At 41.1% G+C, this 21,373-nt stretch overlaps 1 protein-coding gene across 8 annotated transcripts in view; it reads right to left on the bottom strand.

Moving 5' to 3' along the window:
• Positions 1-1,908: 1,908 nt before the first annotated feature.
• Positions 1,909-21,373, bottom strand: part of phldb1a (pleckstrin homology-like domain, family B, member 1a) — a 35,490-nt gene continuing 16,025 nt past the window's right edge. For 3 of the 8 annotated variants that reach the window (XM_030069440.1, XM_030069441.1, XM_030069437.1), the window contains exons 7-24: positions 17,074-17,325; positions 16,794-16,925; positions 15,565-15,702; positions 14,463-14,591; positions 13,761-13,916; positions 13,549-13,659; positions 13,312-13,401; positions 13,050-13,190; positions 12,131-12,289; positions 11,537-11,677; positions 10,290-10,409; positions 9,995-10,073; positions 9,522-9,666; positions 9,062-9,152; positions 7,680-7,826; positions 6,969-7,188; positions 3,554-3,639; positions 1,909-3,011 (exon numbers count right to left, since the gene is read on the bottom strand). In XM_030069440.1, the coding sequence (XP_029925300.1) occupies positions 2,871-3,011; positions 3,554-3,639; positions 6,969-7,188; positions 7,680-7,826; positions 9,062-9,152; positions 9,522-9,666; positions 9,995-10,073; positions 10,290-10,409; positions 11,537-11,677; positions 12,131-12,289; positions 13,050-13,190; positions 13,312-13,401; positions 13,549-13,659; positions 13,761-13,916; positions 14,463-14,591; positions 15,565-15,702; positions 16,794-16,925; positions 17,074-17,325 (2,478 nt within the window). In that variant the 3' untranslated portion in view covers positions 1,909-2,870. Of the gene's footprint in view, positions 3,012-3,553; positions 3,640-6,968; positions 7,189-7,679; positions 7,827-9,061; positions 9,153-9,521; positions 9,667-9,994; positions 10,074-10,289; positions 10,410-11,536; positions 11,678-12,130; positions 12,290-12,476; positions 12,600-13,049; positions 13,191-13,311; positions 13,402-13,548; positions 13,660-13,760; positions 13,917-14,462; positions 14,592-15,564; positions 15,703-16,793; positions 16,926-17,073; positions 17,326-21,373 lie in introns of all 8 variants that reach the window. The other 5 variants (XM_030069438.1, XM_030069443.1, XM_030069442.1 and 2 more) reach the window with 5 other exon arrangements.

Raw genomic sequence — 21,373 nt, 5'->3', positions numbered from 1 at the left:
AAACAGATAGGAGATGTCCATCAAATTCACTGAGGATGTTTTCCACTTGAAGCCAGGGAATGAAAAATTAACCATTAAACGTAACTCTAAATGTAGTGGAACCTTACCTGTCATGAAGCCGGTATGTTTCCGTGATCGCCTGCATCTCTGTTTAATATTGCAGTGATTTCTGCAATGAATTAGTCAAACGCAGCCCAGCCACTTGACTCTGTCAGCTGTATGCTCCAGTTTTTCACTGATATGATTTGAACCTTGAGGAGAATGCAGTGACATTCAGAGTTTGCGTGTGCTTTTATGTTTTACAGTTTTTTTTTTGATTGCTTAGGCACTATCTTTCAAACTACTGGCTATTTTTTCAAAACTCTACATACTAACCACACAACCTTGCATCAAAATAGCAAAATATAGATCTCTTGTAAAAGCAAACAATTCTTGCAAAACTCTTCAAACTCTTTTAAAAATGGTGTTTTAGTGTCAACACATGACACACAAGCCATCATCTGAATAAGCGCAAGAGGCACAAACCACGCACTGATGGAAGAAATGAAAAACGTGGCTTTCTCTTTTTCTGTCCGCAGGGCAGCAGTTTGCAATAAAGTTTTATCATACATGTAGTAAACACACACACACACACACACACACACACACACACACACACACAGTATTCTGAACATAACACACTATCACTCTATCAGCACAAATAAGGAGTTTTTTTTTTTCAAAAGTAACACTCCTCAAAATCAACAAAATCACAGCAGAAAAAAAAAAACACTTGTGCTAGAAAAAAAGACCAAAAAAAAAGAGGCCAAAATCTCGCCTTCTTTTTTAGTCTGGCCATAAGACTTCATCCTACTTCTTCACCTGCTCATCCTCCTCTTCCTCCTCCTCGTCGTCAGCCCTCTTCCTCTCTGTCCAACACTGGCCTCCACTGGTGTCCAAATCAAATGTTTACTTGTGGCTCAAGCTCTGATTTGTAAGTGAATACATTATTTATGTAAAAACGTTTTCACGTCCAAATGTGGAAAAGCAAATGACAAAATAGTGTAGTGATGTAGAGAGCAGTGTTTACAGTTTTTCCAAAAGTGTGTTATTAAATTACAAACTGAGTGTAAAGCAGAGAATGTGATTTCAGTTCATATTCTCACCTGGTATAATGCATCGGCTTCAAGTGTTAGTAGTTTCACTGTTAGAATCACTAACAGTGAAACTGCAAGAATCACTGTTAGTGTTATAACATTCAGAAAAAAAAAAACTAACAGTGTTACTGAGAAGGAAAATCAGGTGTTCGCTTATTTTTTTGCTGGACCACACTGACAAAAGTGGGATCCAGATTTTTGTTCTTTACCAAGGAACCTTTGGCACCACAGATTTTCAAAATAAAATTTCACACATTTTCAAATTTCTCGACATTGAATCATGTTAATAAATTGCATGTAATTGCATTACATGATGTTTTGAGGCTAGATTTATTTCTGTTTGTTTGCGTAGCCTACCTAGTGTAGGGCAAAAAATAAAATTAATTACATTGTGTTGACACAACTGGAGGATGATGAATGCTGAATGCGGGGCATGATTTCAATAGTTTTGGAAACAGCTTCTGTAGATAATCAATGTTAATACGCCGATTAACTAATTAAACCACCTGACTGTTCTTAAGCAAATAGGCAAGTTGCAGTGTCTTCAAGGGAGCACCTATTATTTCCTCTCTCATAAGTGTGCATGCAAGTAGCTCATTAGGCCAATTGGGGTTATTCAAAGAAAGATGGTAATTAGCTTGTTTGTGAGGGTACTGAAATACTAATTAAGGACCCAAGAATTGGTCTGTAACTGAATGTATTCAGTTGTGCTAATTTCTCAGAAACAAGCCGCCAAGTTTATCAGGGACAAAACAAACAAACAGATGCATCATACATTTTTATTTAATAGATGTACATGGTAGTGTTACAATATTACTACAGAATTGTATCAGCTATTTGTGATGTTCGTCAAAGTACTAACAGAATGTTTTCTCCGACATGAGATTATTTGTGTAAAATACGGATGCATTAATGCTGTGTTATCTCCCTGTATGAAAAGCCCTTGGAACAATATAAAAACTGATATTAACATTTGCATGGTAATAGTCCAACTAAACATTACAATATTTGGCACCAAGTAATGTTTCAGCTGAATAAGTAAAATGACTCTTGATTAATAATTTCTGTGAGAGGATTTACTAAAATAAGTTCACTGGTAATCATAGTCATATAGCGTGTTAATTAACAGACTCGTTCATTTTGAGCTGACACAAAGTTGCAGAACTCAAGGGAAAAAGTACAAATGTATCAAAAAGAAAAATAAAAGCATAAATTAGCGTGATATACTACATGTTTAAATTGTTTAATTGCTTTAGAAGTGTAAACAGTTTGAACTTATGATAAGAAGTAAGAGAAATTTTAAAGGTGTTCTTCCTTAAACTCCTAAATAATAATAATAAAAATATTATTGATAATACATTTTGGCAACTGAAACAGAATGTGATTTATTCAGTCTATCTATACACAGCTCCCTTCATAGATCCGTTGGCAGGTAGTATAAACTCTCTTTTCTCATTCTGGCTGTAAGACAAATGCAACTCATAAATCCTTTAAAATGCGGCTCTTTCATTATCAAGTCCTCATTTGCCGGAAGGCATCAGGCTTTTTCTGAGAGCCCCAGATTATTCATCCCTTCAGATGTCCATCCATTACACACCGTTGAGCCGTATCTCATCGATTTGAGCTCCAGTTCCACTTAACAGGCGGCGGCTGGGAGCAGCTCAGTGCGGCTCGCAGGTGTCTGGGTGCTCGCTCGGTCCCTCCCGTCATCCAGATCTGTCACCCAGTGGTCCCTCAGCTCATGAACTGCGTGTAGCCCTCGGCACCTGTTACTATGACATCCATCCAGATCCTCATGGCCTCTGGAGATGGGGCCACCATGTAGTAAAGGCGGTCGTGAGTTTTCACACAGAAGGTCAAAGACGGGTTGGGGCTCTGGAGGATCACAGGACACACGGGGAGAAGGGAAGAAGATTTAGACCAAAGCCAACAAGCTGCACCTGTTGCACCTTGTCCTCAGAGACATTTGTTCTAACAATGGGATTTATAACATCACACACAGATCAACAGAAAGACACACACTTGGGCTGGATAGTCCTGTTGATTCAGAGAGACCTTATTTCGACTCTTACACCCTGCACTTTTAGCAATGAAGATGCCTAATTTAATTCATATTCATATTTTAAAAAATCATTGCATTGGAAAAACAAATTAATCCATCCTAACCTGGATCTCTTCCATGTCTCTAAAAGTATACCCCAATTGAAAACAATGCTATATTCATGAAATGTAGATGAATTTGGCAGCAAGACATTTTCAGTGTTAAATATTTTATTGCTGCTCACAAACCACCACTGTTCTGACAGTATTTAGACGGTTAAATATAAATGAGAAGTGATTGTACAAATATTATTCTAAGAAGTTCGTCCATAATAGATTTGAGAATTGTAAGAGGTGAAAGAAAGAGAGTTTGTTACCTTGGTGGCACTACGCAGGTGATCGTAATAAACCTCCTCAATAGCCTGAAAGTAAATGAGCCCTTTCAGCTTGGTCTCATGCTTGTCTGAGGGGAGAGAAAGAAGATATATTAAGATACAATATATTACGTCTTGTACTGATGCAATACCAAGACCTCTGTCAGCCCGAGCAGGGATCCTGTTACAGTAGAATCAGCCGGCACAATGCAGGATGCATTTTTTATTTGTTTTGACTGAAATAATATTCCAGTAACAAAAGTCTTCTTTTTTATATATCTATTTGTTATGGTTTTCTGACCCTGGGCAAGATGATCTAATCCAGACGGGCAACAGCAGAATAGCCTGAAATTCCTATGCCTGCACCGTTACAAGTAGCCGGCAGAGAGAAATCTAAAAATCAGAACGACAGCTCCGAGGCAAAAGAAGCAATAAATATTCTAGTGTCCCCTGAATATTTGTCTACAACATATAGGTGTGAGATACAGAAATGTGAACCAGGTACAAAACTGCTTTGTGTTTGTCTTGTCAGGTCAGATGTAAGTTGGTGAGAAAAGTACACGGTTGTGTGAGGGATTCAAGTTGTTGCTTGAAATGACTTTTCAGTTCATATGAAAAAAAGAAAAAAAAAATGGAGCAAAGTCAATCTACCACTGTGGTTTTCAGATCACAGTATGGTGTCCAGCCTGTAGGTCTGATCAGACAGTAGGATGGCACCAAAAAATGTAGAGTGTTCAGGAAGTTTTGCATAAGCTGGTGTTTTCCTCTCCCCCAAAATGAAGAACAACTTGTAAACAAACTAGAGATGTGATTAAGGTTACACAGTAGCACTTCCAATTTTACTGCGATTCAGCTAAAATGAATCCTAAACTAATAGCGAGCTGTTTTGAACAACATTAATTTTGAGAGCATCACTAACTTCAAAGCCATAATCAGTGATGCTAATTTGCAAGTTAACAGCGGGTAATTCTCTCTGTCTATTTCTGTCTCGATAAGCTGCAAAGACATGCGGCTCTCCATGGTTTTCAATTTCAAACTTAAGCAAAGCATTTTAGTTTTGACGAACCTTTCTCTGCTCTTCAAATATTAGTGAATTGGCTGGACATATTTTACTCAAGATGCCTAAACTGCCCAAGGATCGAAGAGATGTTGATCACTGTAGATATAAAATCATTTGAGTTGATCCAGCTCAACTGATTAGAGGTAAGTTGTATCTTTCTTTTAATATATTGTTCTTTTTTATGGAATAATTCCTAAAAAGCAATTTGCAGTAATGGGGTAGTTTCACTGCCAACTGCTATAAAACAAAGAGCAATAACTTTCATTTTGCTTCTGCGTTTCTCTAGACAGAGAAGCCAGACACAAAGACAAGTTGAAGGTGATAGATCTCAATTCGCAAATCACAAAAGATTTTTTTTTTTTTTCACTCGCAGCAAGACAGAATTCATGAATAGATATGAGCACCATTGTATCAGAATAAAAGTTAAGTAGAAGGGCAAGTCCATTACAAGCTAGGCCTAAATTATTTCACATTTTATTTATTTGACTTTAGTTGGTCATATAGTTTCTTGATTTTCTTACTTTTTTTTCCTGGGCAGTGTTTCACTACTTGAGAACTTTTGCAGTAGATCTTTAAAAGAAATCCTTCTTTTGTATATCAGATTTGATCTTCCAGTTCAAGAGCATAGACCTTTTCCTTCAAGTCAGTCCATGACTTGAAGGAAAGGAGCCATTCTTATGACCGTTCCTCTGGATTGCCGTTTCATGCTTACAAAATGTCTTTCAGCGTTCTGCCATTGTGCCGTAATGAAACACTTGGCAGTTGTATTTCAGAGAAGACCGAGGACGCTGGAAGGCTGGACCTCATCGCATATCATTACTTGAAGCTTCTCTTATTTGCGGCTGTACTGGAGGCCTTTCAGTGAGAAGAAGCTTTTTCCCTCGTCTGAGATCTCCTGCTCTATATTCTCTGCAAATGAAATCAGTAAAAAATGTTTTTTGAATCCCAATCTTGTTCAAATAAACAGTGGTCTTTTGTTTTCATCTTTTCCATGTACACTGAAGTGCCTGGCTAAAAAACAAACATCCAACAACAATTAAAGGCAATCTTTTGAAATGCGGCCGACATTTGCTCTTGCTCTCCCTTTTCCGTGAGTCAAATCTGCTTAGTAATGAGATAAATGTTTTTGAAATGTGAGTTTCGTTTTGTTAGTCACGAACAAGCCAGGAGCTAGCCTCCTCCCCAAGAAAAACACATCTAGAGAAAGTATTGCATCTTATTTCATCACCATCATCACCATCATCTTCATCAGGAGTGAGGGGGTGAAAAGGCTAGGCAAGTGAGTAGAGAGAGAGGAGCAAAGAGAACAGGGGCCCCAGTAATGAAAATGTACTTGGATTCCATTTTGAACTTGATAGTAATTTAATTTCTCAAAACAGGCTCACGCATGATTCAGAAAATCAACTGGCCCTATTTAGAGGCGCAGACTGAAGCAGGATCGACGTGTCTAAAGTCAATTATAAACTGTAATCTGAACACACTAGAGTGCTTAAACCTGCCTTAATCTGTGTCATTCCCAGATGAATAGATCTTTGCCGAGACAGTAGTGAAATCTATTGTTTCAATATACAACAAAACAGCGTAGTGTATATTCGTGTGCAGCTCATTCCTCTTGCAAGGCAGAGGTAGCCTCAGCACTGCTGCTGAGAAAAGTGAATAAATCAGGTCTGGGCCTGGATTAAGCTGGAAACATTTCTACATGAAATTCAGAGTTTATTAAGACTTTATATGATTTGATTTGATTTATGACTTACAATTTGCTCAAAATCCTGTTTGATCAAGTCTGTATGATCACTTTAATCAATCCATTTATAAATAAGACTCCGGGCTAAAGAAAACCGATCAAGTCTAGCAGAACATACTCTTTGTACAAGAGAAAATAGTGAAGTCAATAGCGCATTCATTAAAGTCATTAAAAGTGATACTATTAAAGCCACTACCACTCTGTTTAGTCCCGAGGATGCAGAGGCTGCTGTGTGGCAATTAGTTTGATTTAATGACTGTCACTTTTGGGCTCCAAAGAAATGAAGCAGTAGATGGGAAGGAGCTCTTGCTTAAACTTGTGCTATAAATGACTTTGATTGGGAAAAGAAAAAAAAAAAAAAAAAAAATTTGTTTGTTTTTTTTATGATGATGGTGGTATATTTTGTTAGTTTTTTACTTGAGCTACGCCTTTTTGTTTGGGTTTCTATAATATGATGTAATATTGTTGGGTCTGTTGTTCGTATCATATCATCATATCATATCATATCATATATCACTGCACACTGTATTTTATCTAACTAACCAACCATATAACCTTTTTTAAAAAAAAATCAAAAGGCATCTCTTTCAGTTCTGTTAACTGCAGGTTCTCACCAACATAGTAGGAGAAGTTCCTCTTGAGACGGTCGAAAACAAACCAGCGCTTCTTCCAGGATTTGATTTTGCCGCCCATCTTGACCAGATGTCCCTTGCACATCTTCTCGGAGACGATGACGTAGGGGCAGGTGTCCACATTGTGGCCGGACGACTCCACGTGGGCCCGCAGGTCAAACTCCTCCTTCCGGTTCGGCAGATAGCGCGTCATTGGACGGGCCTGCCAAGAAGACGTGTGATATTTCTCTTATGCCACTTACCAAACAATGTGAGGCGGTGAATTTCAACATCTTAATATGTATGCGGTGAGAATTAATTACTTGAGCCAGGTGTTGGTTTATTTGCTGGTTTGAGGATATTTGTTTGCTTCCATTATTCATACCACAGAAAACTGACAATTAAATACAATCAGCCAACATTAAAGCCGGGATGATGTGTATATCAGACTTTACAGTGAATTCCCCCCCCCTCATCCTTGCTCTTCTTTCACCCATATTTCTCTGTTCTTCCGCTCTCACTCTCCACCACTCCCCCCTGCTTCTTTTTTTCCTGCTCTTTCCCTTCCCTGACACTCTTTGATCTTCCTCATATACCCGACCTCGCTTTAGTGTCTCGTCTCTCATCCTCTCCCCCAAGTCTCTCTACCCCTCCTCCCCCCTCCCCCTTCACTCTCCTCTTCCCGCCGTCGTCTCCTCCTGCTGCTCCACTGACCTGGGAGAAGTGCTTCTCTCTCATCTTAACCTCCTCCTCCACAAGCCTCTGCCTGTGGGCCGTCTCATCCTGAAGCCTCCTCTCGGCCTCCTCTCGCCTCCTCCGCTCCTCCTCTAACATCTGCCGCCGAGCCTGCACCTCCCTCTCCTGGGAGCGTGGAGAGAGGAGACAGAGGAACAGATGGAGAGAAGGGAAGAAAAGGAGAGGAAAGGGAGACGGGGAGAATATGTTAATGGTAGGCAAATATTGCAATACAAAGTGAGTGAGTGTCAGAAGAGGCGCAGGAGAATTGAAGTCCCAATCCAGGGTTTTGTAAAATATATCCCTAAAGTCTATATACAGAAGACTAACCTTTGCTGATGTAAAATGATCTTTTGCAGCTTTCAGACACTTACATACAGGTCTACTTTGTTCTAATATTTGGAAAGGATACCAGCATAATCAAAGTTTTTATGGCCTTGACATACATTTGATCACACCTTCAGTTCTTCAGTCCTTTTTCAAGAGTGCAATCAATCTATGTGAGAATATTTTCTATCCTTTGAAGTAATGTAATACAGGAGATAAAATGGGCTCCAACAATAGGAAAAAATGTACAGCGACAAAAACAGTGTAGCAGCACAAACTGAATAGGTGCTAGGGCTGAAGAATTAATTAAAATATTATCAAATTGCAATATGGCTGAGTTAAAATATCCAGATTACAAGAGTTGCATTTTTTTTTTGTATATGTAAAACATAATACCATAATATCATAAATACCATTATAAACAAAATATTGTTGTGCCACAAAGATGCCTTGGCCTCCAGACACAGGAAAACAGCATAATATGTTTTTTCTAGTGAAAATGAAAATTATGATGCAAAAATTATCATAGCCACTAAAATCAAATCACACTGCAATATCTGTCGACATAATTGCAATATATCTGGCTGTCGATCTAATCTATCTATGTATCTATGTGTGTGTTTTTTTCCTTCTTTTTTTTTTTCTTTTTACCATACCGTTCAGCCCTAATGGGTGCCATCCTGTCTGTATTAAAAGTAATCTTTAATTATCTAGAGAATACTAAAAGCATGATGTTTTGGATAACAACATCTTTACTGGGTGGCCAATTCTGATCCTCCTTGGCTGAAAAACGTGACTTAAATATTCTCTGGAGAATATTAACCTGTAGTGGCAGAAGTGTGGCTTGTTTCTATTTAGTGCGGAGGTGATGCCGGTTTGAACTTTAAATGAGGTTAAAGGAGAGGGAGGAGAGGAGGGTTAAGGGCTAATGGAGAAGAGAGAACTGGACGTCAGGGTAAAAGGGAGTATCCATTTCAAATATATCTGTTGCTGCATCAGTGTTGATGTGGAACTTAGTTGGTGTAAGAACTCACTCGGTTCTCTATCAGCCTGGCTTTCTCCTGCTGCGCCTCCTTCAACATCTTTTCCATCTCTTCTATCCTTTGGGCTTCCAGCCCACTGGCGCTACAACACACAGAGGGAAGGAGCGTCTGATGACACAGGTACGACAAAACTTGGGATGAAAAGTAAAAATAGACATGCCTTGAAACCAAACACTGAGAGCAGTAAGAGCCAGATAATAATACAAAGGTTCCTTTATAAATACCAGTAAACTGAGCCTTTGAACTTTTAACTACTCCACTTCATGAAACACTAGAAAAAACTTCAAGAGGTTGGCATGGCAACAGACAGTGTACTAGTAGTCAGTGGAACAGACATATAACAAAACAAGTTGCCAGGGGAACAAAGCACAGTGACCCTTCTTCTGGGAGACGGGGCAGACTTGAGTGTTCCCATGGAAACAGAGGAGTTGCTCGTCTTCCAGTCTCTCACCTTTCTGGCGAACAGGCGGAGTTGCCGGTGGAGACGCTGGTCTCCATGCTGTCAGAGCTCTCCAGGCTCAGAGTGTCATACGCCTGGTTTCCGCTAGGTGGCGTTTGATGGTGTAGGATGGAGTGGTGGACTGTGGGAGAGGGACCTGTGCAGGCAAAGGGGGGTGTTGAGGTGGCTGTCAAAGACTCATGGTGCCCTCTACTGCTAGTGAGAAGTCATTGCCAAGTGTTTACAATGTGAGTCCACTATGGTCCTCTGAACATGTTGTCAGTCTGTGTAGATATAATAATGCACTGGTGATACACCGTTCCCACTAATTTGAAAAAGTCAAGGCTTTACCATTTCCTCCATGTTGTAGTATAAATGACAACAGCTCTGAATACTGCTTCTTCCAGTGGCTTTTGTTGTGAACAAGAATGATAAGGGTGTGTCCGCGTATTAAAAGGATTAGAGGGTGTGAGGCACCAGAGTACCTTTACTCTGCAGAGCCAACTGCTTCATAGAGTCCAGGTCTGCTGGAACTGACAAATCTCTCAACGCTAGCTGCAAACCCTGGGGAACATACATGGAAATGATCAGACAATTAAGTAATTACAGAGAATGGATTCCATCTATGTATTTATTTATGGATTATTTGACAGGGACCGATACAATGCGTATAAACAAACTGAACAGCTATCCAATGTAAGTATCATAGTGTTTGTAGCAGACGCTAATTTGCAACACCTGAACATGAATTTCTCACACGTGTTAAACTAATGTGCTCACCTTTGTGGGTGCAGTTTTCTCGTGTGCAAGTCCATTGGAGTGTAAAGTGGCTGCAGCACTACTGACATGTGCGAATGATGCTGCCTGTCCGACCTCACCATCTGATTTGGACTGAAACAACTGAGAACAGAATCAATTCAGTCAGCTTTGCCAGTCCTCTTTGCTTACAAGTCTAATGAGTTATTTTTGCACAAAAAACATTTATTTTCCTCTCTGATGTCTCTGATGTTTTTCTTGAGATCCAAAAGAAGCCTGGTGTCACAAGGTTAAAAACAGTTTCACTGCTCAGCATTGTTAATGTAATGTGCCTTAAAGATTTCATTAGATGCGTGTTTTCTCTGTATATGTTTTTTTTTTTTTTTTTTTGCCTCACTGCAGCCAAGTTTCCCATTTGGGACAAATATGGTCTTCAACTAAAACATTTAAAACTCACCTGGTCAGTTACACAAATAACTGGATTAGGATTGTCTTTTAAGTATTCGTCTAAAAAATAAAGACCCAATGTTACTGTATAAGCATGGTGTAAAGGTAGATGAGGGTGTGGGTAGTGTGTTCTGTTTCAAAATATTCTGTTTCTCCTCTTTCACACCTGCTGGGTGTTGAAGGAACAGGAGGGATCTTGTATGCCTTGTGGACGCTCTCTTCCCCCAAGTTGTACCCCTAGTACCGTTCTTGCTTTTTCCCTGCTCTCCTAAACCCCAAATCCAAAACCATAGTTTGGTTTCTGACTCCACTCTCATCTACCTTGGCTGTCATCATCATTTGTCCTGTCCTGCTCTTCTTCTGTACACCGATTTCCTCTCACTGTGATTCACTCTAGTTCTGTCCTTGATGGAGACATTAGTGGTATTGCTGGGGTGGGGCTCACACATTGTATCCACAACCTTGGATGGAGCATGTGGAACTTTTTGATGACAACAGAGAGTGGTGGAAATAAATCAGTACAAGTACATTGATTTTTTATTCTTTTGTCCACAAGAGGGCTACCTGGTCTTGAAAATATGGGAAGCCGAGTGGTGTAGTGAGTAGGCAGACCACCCTTCAACCCGGGGACCTGGATCAAAGCCAACGTTTTGGCAAGCATCTGTCCTGCTGAAGTAACTTTTAGCAAGACACTGGATCCCTACCAGCTAGCTGGTCTGTGGCTAACCCTGAATCAAACAAGAGAATTTCCTGATGGAGGTTTGCAAAGAAACAGCTAAAGAGGAGAGTACAAGCCAATGAGTGAGGAAGAGCAGAGAATTTACCTGCCCTTGCCTGCGCGTGGCAAAAGACTTGGCAGGCAGTGGTGGAGGACATGACTGGGTTTCTCCAGCAGCCATGATGTCTTGGTACCAGCGTTCTAGGTTAAGAGCAGGCATGGCATTCCTGCTGAGCTCAGGCTGGCTCTAAGGTGACAGAGAGCATCCAGCCAAAAGGAAAAAGGAGCAGTAAAGCAACAGCATCAGTATGAGATGCATCAAACAGGTAGGAAGTACTGGCACATCTTAGAACAATATCAAGCCAAGAGAGCACAGGCCTGCTATGTAAATGGTAATTGCCATTAATTACCATTATACTAACAGCCCTGGCATAGAATAGCATTACAGTACAAATTCAGTGGATGTGCCATGTTGGCAATATGGCTGGGCAGTAAATCATTATATATATATATATATATATATATATATATATATATATATATATATATATATATATGTTTGATGCTTGACTATATCACCCAGCCCTAGTTGGCACTCTTGTCATTAAATGGCGAAATTAACAGAGATTAACAAGCAGGGGAAAAAATTGTCTTGAAAAATGGGGTCAGCGGCCTCACAGGATAGGTAGGAATAACACACCTGCACAGAGAGGAAGGGAGAGGGGCCACATGCAGTGGAGTGACATGAGAAGACGGGGTCAGAGGGGGCACGCTGGAATGACTGGATAGACGAGGAAGGGGGGGGATCAACTTTCTGCCCCCCGAAGATCTGGCTCAGCTGATTGACCGTGATGTATTCCTTTGCACAGACAACCAGCCGACACAGACACACAGAAAAGGAGAAACATACACACATTTGAGACAAAGAGAAAGCAGTGATAGAGAAGAATGTCAAGAGGATTCATCTATAAGAAGGTCTTTTAAATATACTGTCAGTGTATTCAGAAGAAACAGAGAGAGTGTCACAGAACAGGTGAGGTTTCTACCTCGCAGGACAGAGCTGGAGCAGCAGTGAAGGATAGGCAGTGGAGAGCAGCAGGGGAAGAGGAGCGAGGTCGGACAGAGGAGTTCCCATACATCTTATAGACATCACACAGCCTGAGGTACTCCTGCACCGACAGCCGAAACACAGGGATACAGAGGGTAACCAAAGGCTGAACCTGGAGCAGGCATGTGGCGCGCAACACCCAACACCCAACGATATGCAAAGATTGACACAGCAGACACCCAAGGACCCCACCCTTGAAATGAATTTGCATTGCGCTTACTTAGTAGCTTAGCCACCCCAAGAACCAGCTCCAAAGTTCTTGCCAAGTCATTTAGCTTGCAAGGTTAAAATTTTTCTAAGAAATCATCTCCAATGGCTCATTTCCAGCATGAACACCATGCACACCAGGGCTCAAACAAACAATCACTTTGACCCACCAAGAGATGCACCTCAAGCCGGCTGTTATTCCTCAGTATTTTCTAACACACCATCATGCCCATTCACCAAACTTGAAGACAGGAGTTTAGGTTTTGTTAGGTTTTGTCACAAAGAGGATTTTGTGGAGATTTACCTCTTGTGGCCTAACAGGATAAGGTTCAGGACAGAGTTCAGGGGAGGGGATGTGAGAGGAGAAGGAGGCAGGTGAGGGACAGGGACTGCGAAGAGGACCTTCCTCATAAAAAAGGTCAGGTTCGCTGATGTGAAGCAACTCCTGTTTGAAAAGTTCAGTTAATTTAAAAAGCCCTTTGCTTGCAGTCTATTTCACTTGCAGTACTAAGAGAGTAGTCTTTAAGGTAGGCCAGCACAGTGATGTTTCACATGTTCCCACTCACCTCTTTTGTACCGCTGTTTGGTTTGGGGAAGCTCCTCCCTCCTGTCAAGGTTTGGTACCTCTTCTCCAGGGCACACAACTTGTCCTTCTCCTAGGATTAGATTAGATTTTATTAGATTAGATGGACAGCACTCTGGAGGGTGCTGTCACTGCCAGCCATGGCTATTGGCATCAGTGGTGTGCATCAATGCTCAGTTGAATACAGTTCAGCTTAGATGATTAATGATAAGGGACTGACCTTGTGCAACAGCTGCAGAGTCAGTGTCCTGTCTTTTGCCATCCTCTCACACTCCTGAGCTGCCTGCAATCCCAGCTGTTTGACCTGAGCTTCCAGAGCAGCCATCTTCTCCTGAGCAACAATTCAAATCTCTTGTCACCATGCTCGTGTCAATAATGACGGTTGTTTTGTTGGTAGTAGTGAATACGTGTACTGTTGTGTGTGAGACCCACCTTCCTCTTGGCCACGCTGCGGTGATACTCAGCTCTCTCTTGGAGAAGCTGCGAGCTCTGAGTCTCCTTCTTCTCTTCCAGACTGCTCTCCTCCTCCAGCTGACAGAACTCCAGGTCCTCAAACTGCTTGGTCCCAGACTCCAGAGCTTCAGCCTCCTGTCCACATTCAGACGTACACCCAGATTATTCACCCTATTTGACCTCACTTAAACAGAGTTATTCAAGACCATGATGACAAAGCCTCAGTGCACACAGAGAAACATTCCTTACTGACAAATTCCGTTGTCTAAATTCAGTGACGACAGGCAATCATCATTTACAATGAACATTTAAATGCAAAAACCATGCAAGCTATTGAAGGAAAGCTGTTAATAACATTATCAATTAATCACCAATTGCAATTTGCAAGCATATAGAATTAGAGAGCAGAGGAGATGAAGCAGAGAAGCAAAATGTGTACTGTATGGTCATACCTACAAATGGCATAGACATAATTAACCTTTAAATCTAACATGATCTTTTAGGAAATGAATGGCAACAGCAGGAAAGAGGAAAAGCATGATCAGCAGATTGTGAGTTGTTCCGAATGCTTCAAACAGAGTCAGTGTTATGTTTGCACCTATGTCTCTGTCCAGAACATACAGTACTGTGGTATTTTATAACTCACTGTTGCCAGCCAGTGGGCTGTGTGAGAACACTGACCCTGCAGAGCTGCTCCTGTAACTGTTCCCTTAGAGACAAGGGGCACTTATCAAACTGCCTCTTCAGCTCATTGTACTTATTCCTCTGCCTTTCCAGGGCCTTCCGCTCAGCCGACACATTAGCCCTCCCCTAAAAACACACAGAAACACACACATACATGTACGCAGCACCCACATACATTCACGCACAGACACACACACACACACACACACACGTGCGCGCGCAGACACACACACACACACACACACACACACACACACACACACACACACACACACACACACATTCACATTCGCACACACATGCACGCATGCACACACCACCCCAAAGGGAAACAAAAATCACAGGTAACTCAAATCCATGCAGCCAAGCTTTACAGCTAACAAGCCAAGGCAGTTACAAGCATGTTAAGAACGAAGCAGAAGTTAGGCTGTAAGGAGTGTTAGGGGTTGCAACATTTGGTGGCATCAAAACGAGAGAAAGAAATCGCTATCTGTAGTTATGCATCAATATTTGATGTCAGTTACATCCAGGCAAAAGCCTAGTACACATAAGCAAGATTTCTGCTGCTTATATTTATTTACTGTAACACAAGAGCAGCTGGACACTGCAGAGTGAAGACAGTTTGGGCTTTGTGTTTAAGAAGAGCCAACTTCTTTACTGAATAAGCAGTGCAAGTCATTGGAGATCTGAGAAGAGAGTCTATAGATATTACAGATATATTTAGACGGTGTGCACATTTTGAGTGGACTGGTTCCCCAAAGTCATGGTTCACACCTATGTTTCTGGGGGTGTCATTTGGTATATTTGTAACGCAGCAACAGAAAACCAATTTTAGCATATTCACTTTTTGCTGAGATATGTGTAAAAAAAAAAAGGTCCATGACAAAAGGTTCCTCCAAGTATGCTTTTAACATGTGCCATTCCAATCCAAAATGTGCATACTGATATGACAGGGTGTGAGTGTATTCAAACACAAATTCGCACCTCACATGCCTGACATTCACGTGCACACACTTGTCTGTGGATTTTTCACCACTGGTATTGAGTGCACTGACATATAATATGGATTGTATTGTATTGCATTGTGCTGGGTGCCCACCTTGTCCTTCTCTTTCTGGGTGGCCTTGTCCAGCTGACTGAGTTTGAGCTGCAGCTGAGAGATGATTTCGCTTTCAGCCTCCACCTGCTCCTGCTCTGCCTGCCGCTCCGCCTGCAGCAGAGCCTGCTCCATCTCCACCTGGGCACAAACAAACAGGCGATCACTGGCTGTCAGTCAAATCAAGACCAGCATGATAAATAAGAAAAAATTGAGAAATGCAATTAAGACATTTGATAAACATTCTGCTTTGCAATTTCACCTCTGTATGCCTTGTGTAATATGGATTATTGTGCTATGGTACTTTTGAGATAATAATTGGAATTAAAGAAACAGTTCCATAAATTTTGACCCAGGCTATATTTAAATGTCGAGTCCCATCATTTATAAACTGCTAGTTTTGGTAACCAAAAACTTGGCTTGCACTTTGCTGCAGCTACTTACAGGGCAATTCTTGGCCTCTAAAAGACATCATAAATGTCCTTTTTGAAAGCAGAGAACTCACAGTAAAGTTGTGTATGTCTTTTTTTTTATTTATTCAGAACAAATTTTGTCTGCAAGTACTTCTTACATTGACCACAGTACATCCCAAACGTTCATAAACTTCCACAGAGTTACCACAGAAAGCAGTTCAGGACATTAGTGCACTTAGCTAAGCTTGCTTTGGAAAGTGTGAGTCAAAAATGCTAAATAATACTTAGAAAGTAGTTTGCAACCATTTTTTCCATTTCATTTCAAGATGCATTCGGTTGTACTGTGAGTTTTATGTTTTCAAAAAGCACATTCCTGATAGTTTTCGAGGCTGAAAATGAATGTTTGACTGTGTGTAAGCCTAGCCTAGCTGCAGCAGAGAGGTAATGCTAAGTTTATCATCAGTAAAGCTAGCAGGGAGCTTGTGCCACTTTATGTGCATTTATGAATGGTGTGTATCAACATTTTAATATGGCCCGGCTTGTAAAAGTATCAAACCTATCTGTTAAGAAGCACTCTGACAAGCTAAAAACGTGCTGAACACAGACAGCTGCCAATCCTCTTGCCATATAACAATGGTAAGTTGATTTAAGAGCTTAAGGGCTAAAATGTCATGCATTCCTTTAACATCTGTCTGCTAATAGGTCTTTACAGTGCAAATAGGAAACATTTACTGAACTGTAGTGCTTAGTGTAAATGGCCATGATGTATGTGTGTGTGTGTGTGTGTGTGTGTGTGTGTGTGTGTGTGTGTGTGCTGACCTCCTGTCTGGTCTCCTGTAGCTGCTGCTCCAGTTCACTGACTCTGTGCTTCATGTCATCGACCCGGGCCAGGACCCTGTTCCTCTCCTCCTCCAGGTAGATCTGCTCCTGACCGGCTAACAGCTCCTCACACTGAGCTCAGAATGAGTGAAGAACAGAGACTTTGCTATAACTTCCTTTGATCGAGGAGAACACAAATAATATGCACTCTGGCAGTGTGTGCATGTGTGTCCATATGTAGGCCTACTAAATTGGTGTTTACTCTGGAAGATGGTCCCACCTCTTGATGAGTGCTCTCTGTGCTGCTAGACTCCTCTCTCTGGTTTTCCTCCTCATTCTCTCTTGCCCTGTGGGGTCTCTCTCCCCCATGAAAAGACATCCCGCCTCCTGTGTCTGTGCAGGGTCCTATAGCGCCCTCCTCGCCTGGCTGAGGGAACAGTCCTCTCCTCACGACGTCGCTCAGCTCCACGGCACCATCCTCCTGGTTGTATCCTGCGCACAGATTCAGGATTGTCTCCAGTCTCTGTCGCTCCTGCAGAACAGATCTGTCATGTTAACATAGGCATCAACAGTGTAGACCACATTGCAGAGCAGATTGATATGTCCTTGTGTGACATTGTCCCGTTTAGGCAGCTGTCCCTCAGCCGTTGGCAGGGGACATCTGTAACCCGATAGCAGGAGGGCCGATGCTGACATAGTTTGCCTCTCCAGAGGGGGATCATAATAACTTCTGTTAGGGCTGGTGCTGTTTGTGAAAGGAGAATCTTACAGTAGGACTGTAATACATGGCAGAGAGGGTGTTGGATTATGTCTGGAGCAGATTTCAAAGACAAGCACATCAGAGGAAATTGGTTTTATCATGGTTGATGGTTTTGGCTCTTTCTTTTGAATTACACTGTGATGACAAGAAAACAACCGTGTGACATGGGCCCATTCTGGTCCCTGACTTATAACTGACTGGAAAATCAAATAAATTCAGATTACTATTCTGACAGTGCTACAATATACCAAAGACCACAGCTGTGGTTTTGTTCTTAATTTGGGATTAGAGATGCTTTAAATGCTCATTTTAAAGCCCAGCTGCTTCTTCAATCCTGATTCTCTTCTCTGTCACTCCATTGTTTCCAGTCACTCTAGGCAATTGGGTGCTTATCCTTTTATCTAGTAAAATAGCAATGCAGTTATATAATCATTATTCACATTGTACCAAACGGCTATAATACCTCATTAGGAATCTGCCAAGACCTAGAAAAAAGGTCCCTGATGTGCTGATCAGTGCAGAACTGTTGTTCCACCAGTCACTGTTCCTCTGGGCTCTCTGGCATTTAAAACATCCATGTAGTTAAAATAACCTGCCATCTCGGTCCTAAACATAAGCTACAACTACACAATTTACAGCTTAGACAGTTGTTTATCCTCATGCTGTAGCTTTAATTAATGCCTTGAATGATAACTTTTGAAGGCCCCCAGAGAACACATATATAATACCTATAATTAAGGAAAAAAAAAAAAAAAAAAACAACTCCTATCCAGCATTTCCTCTGCTACAGTGACTACTGAAACTTTTTAGAATTCAAGACTTGCAACACAACTGGTTCAGGAAATACAGATATCATATTAATAGTAATAACGATAATCAGCAGTAGTAAAATTAACTAATCATATTGAATTCTCCAAACAATAAATTAAACACTTGCATTACTTTAGCCACTAAAAACAGTAGGACCCCTTTTATTTCAGTACCTTGGAAATGCAGGTGCTTTGGGTTAAAATGAAATAATTTTAAGAGAAAAATAACGACATGCTGAAGCAAGCTTATTCAAATTATATCTACATTCAAACACCATCTGAAATGATATGGACAGTTTAATATGTTCTTTGTTCCATGTATCCATACTTTATTCTCTAAATTGACCACATCAAACTGATTTTTTAAAATTTGCATTATGTCATATTTTATGCTTATTATACCCATCAGGGTGGACTGATGAACCGGGTCCCACTGAAACCGGGTCCTGCTGTGCCTCTGTTTGTTCAGATACACATACTTGGACGTGTAAAAGTGAATTTACTGTTAAATGCAGACAATGAATTCTACATAAATATATTCTCGATATTAGAGAGACATGAATGGTTACCAGTTCATTGTCTCTGAAATCCATAGGGATTGTCTTTTTGGAAATCAGTGACAATGGAATAAATGAGACAGGGCATTTGATGTTTAACTGATTCACATTCCTCTCTGCTTTGTCATATCAGGTTATTGTTCCTGGTTGGGTATGAGTCAGTAACTATGTACATCACAAGGACTATGACTATGTAGATGCAAATGAATCTTAAAATTGACAGACACGGCCTTGTACTGGCAGCTTCTGGCCTGATCCTGGTCCTGTTCCAGCAGGCTAATTCTTTTAATTAAATTTGCTCCATGTATCTCTATGAGGAATCAGCAGTGCGTACACTTCACTCTAAATAGCACTGAGGTACAGAATATATTTGGCTAATGCAAGCAAGGATGTGAGTTATCAAACTAGCCTCCTGCTCCTGCTACAGAGATGAACACTATAAAGGAGAGTCTGGGAGTGTGTAGTTTTTAAAATAGCTGATATTTTAACAGCATTTGGACCTCCATGTACACATGAAATAGGATATACGCTGTGCCAAATATTGTGTACTGGACTGTTTGGATGGAAAGTCGCCTGATTTAAAGCTAACCGTTCTCATTAGTGCTGGCAGACACTAGCACAATGAAAGCGTTAAGCCCATGCAACAAAGCCATTTGTGAGAGGGTAACACTGCAGCTATCAGTGAATTCTTGTCAAATGACTGTGTGTGGAGTCTGCCCTTTTCAGCAAAATTATGAACACCCAATAGACTTAATGTCCAGTCAAAAATAGGTGTAGGTGGACTATATGGCAAGCAGGCAGTTAACTTCTACCCATTGGAATTGGTGCTAAAATTAACTTTTCTGTTACACCTCTTCCTCCTCAGCTGTGCCCTTTACTTTTCAGGAGAGATAAAGCGCTGTGCAGCAAGCATTTTTGACAATCTCAGTGTGTATACTGTGGGTTTTGATTGGATCAACTGTGATAGAAAGCCCAGCATAACTGTGCCAACTGTGCCAAGAGAACAATGTGCCAAATATAGAGCATTTATCTCATACAGAGGAAATCCTCTCTTTCTCTCTTTGATCTATACAACATGTAATTCTCCTTCTACGCCTCTGTAATCTGTCATTATAAAGAATCATAAAGAACCTGTCTAACAAGTGTAATCCTTAACAAGGTAAAATGGATTTCTATGTCCCATTTTTTTTTTCTTTGGCACACAATTATCATGTGCAGTTGGTATTTGTGTCAAATGTGTCTTCTCATGTTTATAGAATAAATAATATTAAACAATTGTCAGACACCTGGAACAGACACATAATATAACAAGGAGGCTACAGCCTCCATGACAGTTTATGTTTGTGCGTCATTTGTCTACTAGATTTGATTCTCCACCAAAATTGCACCTTAATACGATGTTTAACAGCCAATTTAGAAATCTCAGATTCTGACGTTCAGACAAGCACATGAATGCAGTTATGGAAAAAAAGTGAAAGCTGTTCAATTTTCGGATATCCCAGATCCAGGTCACCACCAGACTGCAATCGACTGGGCCAATCTCCTCACCAAATTTCAGCCAAATACACTTCTTTTTTTTAGATATCTTCGCTAACAAGCAGAAAATAAACAATTAAAAACATAACCTCCCTTTTTGTTTACAAAGGTAATCACTTAGATGGTAGTAACCTCTTGAGTATCTGCACCTGAAGATAGTGGCATTTCAAAAGAGGGGACAGTAGCTTTGACGTAAACACACACATCTCTAGGCGTCAGACCCCTCCCTGGTCAGTTGCATGTTGTCACTACCTCTCTTATTTGCTACCAGAAACCTTTTGGTTCCTGAAATAGCCCGTGGAGATGGAAGGCTGGGAATTGCCCCCCTCTGTGGTCCCTTCAGCTGTCAGGTCCAGGCTGTGGTGGGGGTTGAGGAATGGTGGGGGGCTGGTGGGTGTGCATTGAGGATGGATAACAAGTATGCATGTTCTGGTAAGGACTCTATGAATAAGTGACAGTTTCCAGTCAAGAGAAGATAGTTGCGAAAGTGAATACCACTCCTCCTTTTTGATAAATGGACTGGTGAGTAATAACTAGTCACACCCTCTGGGCTGGACCCCAGACCTCCTAAGGAATGTACTCCAGCGTGCCACTTGGGCCACGTTGGCTTGCCCTGGCAGTAATGCTCTAGGGAGATGAACAAGTGGCTATATGCCAGGAGACGAGGTACATCAGTGCAGACATGATGTCTACCAGCAGTCCTTGTGCCGCTTATAGTCACAGAAACACTCACAGTACAGTGACCAACCATGACTAGGACATCGCCCACGACTGGTGCAATTTGCCCCGAGAGTCATCTTTATTTATTTATTTATTAATTTGTGTGATATACAGTGTCTGAGACATTGCTGCTTGAAGCATAGAGACTTTTGGAGCTGCTAGTGGTGCTGTGTTGGGCCAGTCATTTTCAATTTGTGG

This window comes from Myripristis murdjan, chromosome 14 (genome assembly GCF_902150065.1).
Source record: "Myripristis murdjan chromosome 14, fMyrMur1.1, whole genome shotgun sequence".
NCBI classification, from domain to species: domain Eukaryota; kingdom Metazoa; phylum Chordata; class Actinopteri; order Holocentriformes; family Holocentridae; genus Myripristis; species Myripristis murdjan.
Note: the sequence above shows the minus strand (reverse complement) of the source record. Positions and strands in the feature narration are given on the sequence as shown.